The sequence below is a fragment of the Thunnus thynnus genome, chromosome 1 (genome assembly GCF_963924715.1).
Source record: "Thunnus thynnus chromosome 1, fThuThy2.1, whole genome shotgun sequence".
NCBI classification, from domain to species: domain Eukaryota; kingdom Metazoa; phylum Chordata; class Actinopteri; order Scombriformes; family Scombridae; genus Thunnus; species Thunnus thynnus.
In genome coordinates this window covers 39,560,994-39,572,865 of record NC_089517.1, presented here as the reverse complement: position 1 = coordinate 39,572,865, position 11,872 = coordinate 39,560,994, and the positions used below count along the sequence as shown (strand labels likewise).

At 40.0% G+C, this 11,872-nt stretch overlaps 1 protein-coding gene across 1 annotated transcript in view; it reads left to right on the top strand.

Annotated features, from left to right (window-relative positions):
* The window catches only part of LOC137189240 (mucin-2-like), a 49,047-nt gene extending 38,400 nt beyond the window's left edge, over nt 1-10,647 (top strand). The window contains exons 30-40 of the mRNA XM_067598992.1: nt 999-1,120; nt 1,216-1,247; nt 1,333-1,501; nt 2,730-2,825; nt 3,601-3,641; nt 6,153-6,671; nt 7,608-7,706; nt 8,001-8,129; nt 8,214-8,253; nt 8,373-8,493; nt 10,242-10,647. Of these exons, the coding sequence (XP_067455093.1) occupies nt 999-1,120; nt 1,216-1,247; nt 1,333-1,501; nt 2,730-2,825; nt 3,601-3,641; nt 6,153-6,671; nt 7,608-7,706; nt 8,001-8,129; nt 8,214-8,253; nt 8,373-8,493; nt 10,242-10,443 (1,570 nt within the window). The 3' untranslated portion in view covers nt 10,444-10,647. The remainder of the gene's footprint in view (nt 1-998; nt 1,121-1,215; nt 1,248-1,332; nt 1,502-2,729; nt 2,826-3,600; nt 3,642-6,152; nt 6,672-7,607; nt 7,707-8,000; nt 8,130-8,213; nt 8,254-8,372; nt 8,494-10,241) is intronic.
* The last annotated feature ends 1,225 nt before the right edge of the window (nt 10,648-11,872 follow it).

Below are 11,872 nucleotides of genomic sequence, written 5' to 3'. Positions count from 1 at the left end.
AACTCAGAGCTACTGCTGGCCAGTGCAGGAAAAGCTTGAGGTGCAGGATACTGTTTGGGCACAACAGTCAGGAGAAATAAATAAAACATAAATACATCAAAAAATGGCACTGATATGTGCAGAGTCAGAGACAGAAACATCCTCCATATTTTCAGTGGATTATGTTCACTTTCCACCTGTTTAGACCACTTTGATGGTAGAGGATCACATTCACACCTCTCCAAAATCCTACTTGCTTTACACACAACTGGCCCAGTGTGGATACATTCATTATTTACAGTATTTAAATATTCAGGCAAGACACTTGGATTTAATGGTAATTGACATTTGTGCATTTTTCTAATCACTAACTAGCAAATTTTCAAATCCTATTTTGTATTTGTTTGTTGAAAGATATGAGGACTGTTAATATTTTTTTCCGTTGGATTTAATAAGGACTACTATTTTGCATATAGACTTGGTTTTGTTCATTGACTGTAAAGACATAAATAGATATGCAGAGGAGGATCAGGACTGCCAGCAGCTGCAGCACTAATATTAAATAACTGCCTGTTCATTCTACTATTGACAGCATATTTTTGATGATGTATATTCATGTAGGTTTATTTTTGTTCTCTCAGAGACGTCAGCCTCTCTCCGTTTCACCTTTTGCTACTTTTGAAGGGGATGAAAGGAGTTATTAATAATGTATTCAGCCTCTGTTCCACTTTGAACCCAGCTATGCCTGGTTTGCGCAACCACTAGTAGTCACTAAAATTGCAAAAATGTGCTTGCCCTTTCTCAGGAAAATAGAGCCCAGAGATGTGATTGCAATTTACTGGCACATTGGCACTTTTTACTGTGTATTGTTAACTTTCATAAAGGTATGTTTTGATAGATGATCGGAAATTTTTTGTTGTTAGTCTCCACTCACAGGTCCTTGTTGTTTGACCATCCCTCAAAACATTTCCAGGTCCTCACATCACTATAAGAATAAGTAATTCTATTTCTGACAACAGATACAACAAGAAGTTCCAAGCAGAAAGTGGGGCATCTGCTACCCACTTTAAGGAGGGTTGCTTCTGTCCTCAAGGCACCACCTTATTCAACACAGTCTATGAGACATGTGTTACCTCCTGTGGTAAGAAAACCTGTTTTGACTAGGTCATGGAATATTTTTCACGATATTTGTCACAGCTACAAATATAAGAACATTTGTTTCTCTTTGAATTTCAGATTGTATTGGACCTGATGGAAAGCCCAGACAGGTGAAAACTCTGCCTAACACATACGTTCATCTACACTAGCAAAGCATGAGCTGTGTGTCTTAACTGGTTCCTTTCTCTTAACCAGCCTGGTGACACATGGACAAGTGGCTGCAACACCTGTGTGTGCGACAAGGACTCCATGAGCGTCCAGTGTCAGCCTGTTCACTGCCCATCAGTACAGAGCCCCATCTGCAGCAAGCCTGGCCAGCAGCTGGTCAACAAGACAGATGGCTGCTGCACAACACAGTCATGTGGTCAGTTATAGTGTCACAAAACCAAATGTGATTCTGTCACTTTGTAAAATTACACTTTTGGGGGCAACAAGGGGAAATTGTTTGAGTTGATGGCAGTAAAATCTACCTCTGAGGTCTAGTCTAAACGTCTAAACCACAGGCTTTCTTTTCATCGGATCTCCACCTGGTATTAACATGCATTTGGATATGTTATCTGGATCAAAAAAGACACAGGGTAATGTAGGTGTAAAGATGTTGGTGTTTTTGAAGTTCCAACAGAGCCAGATTAACTGTTCTCCCCTGCTTCCGGTCTTTAACCATGTCCTGACTCCATCTCTCTACTTCAATCACAGACATGAGATTGATATCCATCTGAACATCTCACTCTACAAAGAAAGTAAAAGTGTATTTTGGGTGTTTAGTACATGCATGAACAAATATTTAACCATCTCTGACTGTACTGAATCAGCTTCCCTCTCCGGTGTGCCAAAGTACCTTTGTCAGCTCAGTTGTAATACACAGTATGGGCTATTAACCTTGCTCATATAGCACTAGCTCGTACTGAACTGGACAGTAGCAACAGACTGAATTTGTATTCGTTAATACCAGGTGGAGTGTTCATTTAGTCTCTCATGCAATGTCATATTTATATTTACTGATATATGTCGACATTACTGCCTTTAGGAACAAATGAGAAAAATCTCTGATACACTAGCATTAAGGACAGACTTTAAACTATCGTATTTAGGGATATTTTATAAAAAACAAAAAGTAAACAACTGCAGTAACTGTAGGGCCTTAAAGGACCACACCAGTGTTGTTTACATATCATATGCTGCTGGCTGCTTTCCAAAGCAAACAAACATGTTTTAGATTGAAGAATGTGTTAACCTTTTATTTTATTTTATTTTGTATGGTAAAAAAAAATGAATTTGCAGAGACACGCTTGAGATATGTCATCCATCACAATGAACATCTTCCGCTTTTTGCTCAAACTTACCTTGCTAGTACAGACCAAACTTTGTAATCAATAACCAATGGGAACGTGTAACTGCCCTGCCTCACAACAATAATTTTAACCTAAATTTAAGCAGACGTAATATGCACTTTGATGTAATACTGTTTCAAGGCTCTACAGGTTAGTATTTACAGGGGGTAGAGTTCTTTAAGTTATTGTTATCAAAGGCAAATTGAGGCAAATCTCCACATTCACACTTTGATATTCATCCCATACTTTTGTACCCAACAGAATGCAACATCAACCTGTGTCCCGCTCCTATCACGTGCCCATTGGGCTTCCAACTCACTGTCACCAACGGCACCTGCTGCCAATCCTACAAGTGTGGTATGTGGCAGCACATCATAACTGCTGGTGTACAATGTGTAATGCAAAACTGTATATCCTTAAGAAACATGCCACTGTGAGCTACTAAGAGGTTTGTTGGTAAAGAAATGAAAAGGTTTGTTGGTAAGAAATAAATACACAGACATTTGCATTAGTGTAATATATCACAGCCATATATCAATGAAAAAAGTTAGATATTGTAAAAAAATTCCTTCTTTCACTTGCTTTATTGCATTATTTTTAAGCAGTGTCATTTTCCCATTCATATCTACCATGAAATGACTACAAAAAGTAATTTTTCAAGAGAAACGATGAATGAAATTTACCTAATCTAACTAATTTCCTCTGTTCTAAAAAAAAAAGGCGGCTTTAGACAGGAAAGGAAAACTCTTACATTAGCATGTGTCAGTGGCATGTACAGCTGATTTTTGGTGCATTTTCTATTTAAATGTAAAGACGAAATTATTACTTCAAGTAGAACCATACTGACCAGGCTTCAGTCCAGCAATTTAGTTTTGAAAGGAAGAAAGAGATTTTTAATATTTGTTCACAATTAATTGTTAGAATTAAATCTGAAACAATTAATCCTCACATAAAGGATTTTAAGAACCTGCTTTAGGTAAAACACAGGTTTACTCTTTTACCTAGAATATGATGGATAGATAGAAGATTAATATCGATTCATCTCTGTGCATAGATTAGCCTACAGTAGCTCGGCACACATCTACATTACTACTCTGCTAACCTAATTCATGTATCTTTTATGTCTCTGCAGTACCTAAAGGTGTATGTGTCTATGACATGACTGAGTACAAGGTAAGCACACAGTCCAAACTCCCAATATCAATATATATCTCAGGGTACGACAGGGAAGAGGACCCAAACACAGATACAGGCAGGCAGAGCAGGTTGAATCACAGGTACTTTATAAGAAGAAAAGGTCAGTGAACCAGCTTACAGTTCAGCAGTTCAGCTGATTTATCAGCACTGAAACTTTTCACCCTCATATGTCACAGTATATAATATATATATTTGATCAATACTGTAATTTAGAATAATCAGCTTGTTCCACAATAATGTCATAACGTGGAAAACTGGAGAGTGAGTCTGTTCTGATTTCATATTGTTATAGACACAATAAAACACATGACTGACCAGTCACATGACTACTGTAACAGTTACATGAGCAGCTGATCCCAGAGCTGTGTGGGAGAATGATCTAATTAGCACTGCTGTGTAAATAGCACTCAATGCAGTGAGCAGCAAAAGTCAACCTGCACAACGCGACAAACTGCTACTTCCAGTGTAGACAGGAAGTTAAAAGAGAAAACAACAGTCAGGGCACTTCCTTGTTACTGAAATGCATGAAGTCAACAGGCCTGCCAGACTTAGAAGAAGAGGAAGATTGTAAGATTGAAAGTGGGAGACAGAGAGAGACAGGTGAGCACCATGACAATATCAGAGTCACACTGCAGGTTTGAAAATACAGCAACTATTCAACGAAGCTCTAAACTGGAACAATCAAATAACTTAATGAACACTGTCTTTTACAGGTTTGAATCATAGTGAGTCTTAATTTCCTCTGAGAAATGTTGATCCACCAAAGGATAAGCTGTTTTTTGATGTCCAGTGTGTGCATGTATTCTGTATACTCCTGACAAGAAGCTACACTGACTTTCACTCAGTTCCTTTAGTGCAGACCAAAGAAAAAAAACGTATCTTACTTATCCACACCAACTTACTAAAAATGAACAGAGTTGAAAGCAGGAAGTCATATGGATGGAGAGGTAACTCGTTAATTGGACAGCTCAGGCATCATTCTTTGTCAGCGGTGCTACATGGATCAATATGGGAAAATCAAAACAAAGCATTTCTTTGACTTAACTGCGGTCGCGAGCATTATTAAAGACTGAAAGTGCACCTCATCTGTCTTAAATAAAGACAGACTGGTAGAAACAGGACAAGAATTATAGCTGCTGTCAAATAACTTCTCAAAATATACAGATTAGTACACAGGCATGACACACCTCTGTTTTAAACTACTGTGTGTTCAGTTTTTGATTTATCAGGGAAATTCCAACAGTCACATACCTTCTATAATCGCAGTCCTATGGTTTGTCTACTTTGCATTCACACCAGAAATGAACTGAATCAGAGTTTACTTGGAAGTGGTTCTGTGTTTGCTTATCTGCACCAAATGACAGCCTTCACACCATATAGTAGCTTATTTGAACCACATAAAACAGATTAGGTGTGAAATCACCCTAAAAGAGGACAGACAGCCCCCAGCGCAACATAAGGATGCTTTATCACCTAAACGGTCAGGTTCAAACTAACATGCTGTCATTCAAAGTCTGGTGTTAACTAAGCAACCACACCAAGACCACTTGAAAAAGGGGCTTCCCAGTGGACTCTGATGCAGCTGCACTGTGTGATAGTAGATAACATGAAGTCAGCATGGATTCAAAAGTTGAACCGTTATTGTATATACACAATCCATGCACTAATTGCAAGAACTGTGAAGGACACAATCTTCCATAACCACCTTCTTCATAAGCTCTTTGTGACACTAGAAAAAATAAAGACAATAGATGTAGTAAAGTTTAGAATGACCTGTTGTCAGTCACAAGAACAAACTTTTGTTTTACTCCAGGAAACCCTCATGTGTTTTACAGTATTACAGTCACCTAAACTATCTTATGAGTTACCTGTCAATCAGTAGCTATGACTTCATGTTAAAGCTGCCAGTATAATTCTTCAGAACTGCTTGTTTGCGTTCTGAAGAACTTGTTGGAAAACCTATTCCCGTCATCAGATAAGTTGGGGCTCTGTCTGGCCAACCAAAAATACGACATTTACACCCATTTCATGTTGTGATTAGCCAGCTGTGTGGAGGTGAGAAAGGGGCCAGAGCTTAAATTTAGCTCTCTGTTACTAACTTTGTCTGTCACTCATCATGTGAACAACCGAGAGCAACACAATGTCTTCAGGGGACTGTATGAAAATATGCACATTCCCCCCATGTTCCCCCATATTTAAATCGCTTCATGCACCCCTGCCACCGCCCCCCACCCACTCATGATGGCTGGCCATTCAGTGCGATTATAGTCACTTCTGATTTTTGATGTGATCTGAGTATAAACTGATCCTTACAATTCTTGGTTTGTAACAAGTCAGTGTGAACATGAAACAGGCCAGAACTTAAAGGCAACAAAGGAGAATTGTTTTTCTTGACAAAGAACAAATGATCTGAAGTAAAGTAGTGAAAGTTTACTTGGAATCCTGAATTGATTTTTGATAGAGCTTTGATCATTGTGTATTCTGTAGCCTGATGCCAAGATACCAACACCACAAACACCATCAGAACCACCATTAGAAGCACCATCAACACCAAAGCAAAAATCAGGAACAACAACACCACTATCAGGACTGGGACAACCATCAGGAACAACAGCACCACCATCAGGACCAGGACAACCATCAGGACCAGGACAACCATCGGGAACAACGGCACCACCATCAGGACCAGGACAACCATCAGGAACAACAGCACCACCATTAGGACCAGGACAACCATCGGGAACAACAGCACCACCATCAGGACCAGGACAACCATCGGGAACAACAGCACCACCATCAGGACCAGGACAACCATCGGGAACAACAGCACCACCATCAGGACCAGGACAACCATCAGGGACAACAATAGCACCATCCGAAGAAACCATAGAGTCTTTTAAACCTGGGCCCTGCCAGGAGTGTTACTGTGGCCCCAAAATGGATCCCATCACCAAGCTGAACATCATTACCTGCAAACCAATTGTCTGCAACACAAACTGCTCTGAAGTAAGCTCATTCACAGGACATACCAACAAACACACACATTCACTACACTTTCCAAAAGCATGACAGAGCTGTTGTATTGGATTGAATTAGATTGTATACGTGTACCTAATAAAATAACCACTTAGTACATAAGTATGTATGCATTTACCCCATCCTTTATTTATCATCTGTTGTTGTTGCATTAAATTTCCTTATTTATTGCTGGCATTAAATATCTCCTTTGAGTCTTAGACGTATAAGTTCTGTCAAATCTTCATGTATCATGTTCCAGCTATTCAGAAAGTTCCATTAAATAGATGCTCTATTGAGTATTCAGCAGAGGAACCAGTAAGTGATTAGGAATAAGGAATTTATAAGGTTCCACTGGCTGAATATGGCAGACGAATACAATTGAATACAATTTAAAGGACCAGTGTGTAGGATTTAGTGGCGTCTAGCGGTGGGGTTGCAATCTGCAATACCCCTCCACTCCCCCTCTACTTCCAAGTGTGTAGGAGAAACTATGGTGGCCGTGAAACTCACGAAAAATGTAAAAGGCCCGCTCTAGAGCTGGTGCTTGTCCATTCTGTGCTACTGTAGAAACATGGCAGTGCAACATGTCAGCCTCTGTGGAAGAGGATCTGCTCCCTATGTAGATATAAAGGACTCATGCTAAGGTAACAAAAACACAACAATTCTTATTTCCAAGGGATTATACACTAATGAAAACATACATATGAATATTATATTCCATAGCTGCCAAGTCTGTTAGGCTAGATGCCACTAAATTCTACGCGTTGCACCTTTAATACAAAAAGAAGTTGCATCAAAAAATGAAATAATAAATAAATAATAAAGGAGCAAACATATTCCAACACAGACACACACACTGTAGCATGTTCTTACAAAGCCAAAGGAACTGGCTCCCTCACAATCTCTCCCTCACTCTGTCTCCAGGGTTATGAATATCAGACTGTACCTGGCAAGTGCTGTGGGACGTGTGTCCAGAAGAGCTGTATTATCACCACACCTGACAACACAACACACATCACTGAGGTCAGTACTGCAGCTGTGTGAGTGTTTCCTCATTTTTGATAGCCAACAATATGAGAAATGGGATATTAACTGTAGCAAGCAAATTCTTTCTACCACTTAAACAATTTATATATTTGTTAATAAAAGTGAAACAAACAAAAACACAAAATAAATGTAATTCAAAGCTAAAAATAAGACTAGCCTTATTTCTCATTAGTGGCATTTAGGCCAGGCTGTGTTTGTATATGAGCCAAAAGATAAATCATGATCTTTGTTGAATATCTGATTTAGCTTTTGTTCTTCCTGTTGGTACAGGTCAACAACACCTTTGTACCCCCCAATGACAAGTGTGTGAAATATACCTGTGAGAAGGTCAATGGACAGCTTGTTACCAAGGAGACCAAGACCACCTGTCCTCCCTTTAACCCCTTGGACTGTGAACCTGTGAGTTGGCCTTACTTTGTCAAAACTCAGAAGTTCATACTGTCCATGTCTAAAACATAACACTGCTGTATCTTCTTCCTCCAGGGCACCATGACAACTGACACAAACGGATGCTGCAAAACCTGTAAGTTAGTAGAGTATATGTATATATATATACATATATACATATATATACATATATATATACATATATATATATATACAGAGAGAGATAGAAAGCTTAACCCTTGCTATGTGTTCCAGGCAAACTGCGCAGTGTCTGTGAGGTCCAGAGTAAGCAGACAGTCATTGAAGTGAACGGCTGTAAGAGCATGCAGCCGGTTAACATGACATCCTGCGCCGGACACTGTGGGAGCTCATCCATGTGAGTCTATTTAGCACCAAATTTGAAGTTCAACTTTATCAGCAATCCACAGTAATCACTAATTAATGGCATTACTGGTGTTAATAAATCCTTTACCAAGGCTTTACAGATGATTTATAAGCCATTCAGAAATTTTTTTTTAATTATTCAGTTTATCAGGAAGACCCCTCCAATAGACAGTTTCACCTCTTTTTCTCAAAAACAGCTGCAGGGCATCCAGATCAATATCCATTTCAAAACAACATACTAACATTTATAACTGCAGACATCATGACTGATTAGAAAGTAAGAATTATCAAGTCTGCAGTTGTAAATGTTAGTATGTTGTTGTAAGTCAGAGATTCTCAGTTATTGATAAGCCATCAGTAATTATTCAGATTCTTATTCTAATCCATTGTCTGCAGCTGTGTATGTTAATATGTTGCATATAAATGAACTTCGTGATGAACTAAAGAGCTAAAGGTTAAAGTAATTTTGATTTACAAGTTGTGTAATCTCTACAAACAGAGATTACACAATTTGTAATGCAGTAATGCATACCGGAAGTGTTCTGGTTTCCGTATGTAGACCAAGTAGTATTGACCAATCACATTTCAGCGGACTTTTGTTGCATGCAGGTAAACAGACTGTGTGGAGAGCAAGAGAAACGGAATGCCTTAGCTGAAATGCAATCTCGGAACCCAGTGGCTATCGTCTGACAACAATTAATGCACTCATATGCATATATCTGTTTATAGAAATTAGCTTAAATGTTGTCTGGACCCTCTGAAGTTGCTAATCGGACTGTAAACAACAACTGTGACACAGCATACAGAAGAGGAAGTCTTGGCCCAGATATTCATTATCCATTATCCAGATATGCGCTGGCTACACCAGAACCCTTGAAATATTGGCCGTTGCCCCCAGAGGCTAAATCGTCGTGAGACAGATAGCTGCTGAGTTCCAAGCAAGGCCCAGGGCTTGACATAGTGTGCAAACCATGGAATTACAACTTCCAGTTCTGACAGGCACCCAAAAAGCATTTTTCCCACACACAACCATGGCAAAAGGAGCAGCTGTAAAACGTTGGATATATTATTATAGCATCACAACCGCCACGAAATTACTCGTTTCACTATCAGAATTTGATCTATTTGGTCCGATAACATTTGGAGTTCTAGACTCCAAATGTCTAGAGCAGCACAATTGAAGGCTAAACCGGAAGTTAGCCGTTTCAGCTGGCAGAAGTCTCTGGTGCACATGCTCTATGGGTGCATGGGGCCCATAGCGTATGCTCAATATGTTTTCATCGGGGTAATTTCTTTACAGCGGGAAGTGGCTTTTCTGGCGCCATGTGCCACTTAGCGACTTTCATAGGAATGAACGGGGCCCTGCCTCCGACACTGTATCAAGTTCTCTTTATACACCCATGGTTCCGAGATTGCAAGTTTTGTCACTCATGGCCACTTTGACATTTCAAAAATGTATTTGCTGTTGGGAATACTAAGAGAGTCCCCAGATTTTCTGATCAGTTTGTGGTCATGATAAACAAAATCCTACTTAGACACATTATGCACCATGTGAGCACAATATAAACTAAAATAAAGATGTTAAAACTGGATTTTGACTCAAGGCCCACCAATAAGACCGGACCACAGGATTAGGTAATAATGCAAAACCCTGTCGTTGACTCACTGACTGTTCAATAAACTGTTGTGATCTGTACATGCTGTGTGGGAGAGGATAAGAGCTGTTGTCTGTGTGCGCAGGTATTCTGCAGCGGCTAACATGATGATGCACCTGTGTGAGTGTTGCCAAGAGGCCACCACCAGTCAGAGGCAGGTGGAGCTGACCTGTGCTGACAGCTCCAAGGTCCAGCACATCTACACCATAGTGGAAATGTGCAGCTGCAGCAAAACAGAGTGTGTGCAGAGGACCACGCCCAAATCACAGCGCCGCCGGAGACGCTGATCACTTACTGCTTTACAGTAACTGATCAGCTGACTGAAACCTTACAGACACTATGCAAGACTTCAACTTAAACTTTCTTTCTCATGTCAGGTTTTATTGTTTATAGCCCAACATGTGCTATTTTTCCAGTGTCACAACATACTACTGTGATGTAAACTTTCTTAGTTTAGGATTTTATGGGTGATGATTATTAAAATTATATTTCTGCAATATGAACACTTGCATCGACATTCTTATTGATCCTGGCTGGAATGATGAACATTGACCACCAGGAAGAGCAACATTTTTTATCATCTGCAATTTAACATTAGCAGTTTGTTTCATTTCATCATCAACATTTTGATGATAGTTTGACATTTTAGAGGATGGTACATATTAAGCTCTAGCTAACACTGGAAACAGGTCTCTGGAGGTCACATCATCTAATTGGCGGCAGCAGTCACCATTGAGTCACAAATACAAAACAAAACTGGAAAACAAGTTTAAGACCTAGACAAAGACACATAACACTGAATAAAATGACTCAAACAGCAATAGTTTTGGAATCACAAGTGAACAGTCACAACTATCAGACAACATCTCTTAAACTAGAAAATGCAATTTCTGAAGTGCAGTGTGAATGCTGGCTGTTGAAAGGCTGATGCTAAATTGGGTTGATGGCTTTAATTTGGATTAAGAAGCAGCTGAAGGAGTATGAATGATTTGGAAAAGTGTGAAATGGGTGGGTCAAAGTAGGAGATCTCAATCAGCTGTGTTGAATAAGCTCAAAAAGTATGAATGTGATTTAAAAGTTGAATAAAACTCCTATTGTATTGTAATAAATCTGAGTTCAGACAGAAACCAGAACTTATATGGGATAAATGACAGAGACCTCAGAATAATCGACACCAGACCATCAGAGTATCAAGAAAAATAGAAATCTTTATTAAGTAAACACCAATAAAAAGAAGGGGCTTCGGAGTTTCACTAAATAGGACAGTTATGCCACTTGAGGGGGAGTCAGGGCTGGCCACACTAAAATTTCACACCACCATGCAAAGATGCAAGACACTACAAGGATAAGAGCACATCACCACAACTTCAGGAAATGCCTGGGAGCACACCACACTGCACACAGTGGAGTCGCACGTCTACTTTAAGAAAGAGGGTGGGGCCAATACAAGACCTCCCCCCACCCGGAACCCAACTCAATCCCACCCAGCTTCTCTCCTGTCCCCACGGCAATAAAATACAACAACAAACACACAATACATACAAGTTAAAATATATACTAAACTTGCGTGGTCGACGAGACCCCCCCCCGGGGTCTGAGCTTGTGGCACCGTCCAACTCCCCGGGGAACCACGGCTCCGTCGGACGGCGCAGCAGGGAACGGCGGCGTGCCGGAGGCAGCAGCGAGGTTGAAGAGCAGCGGCAGCGGCTTGCGCTC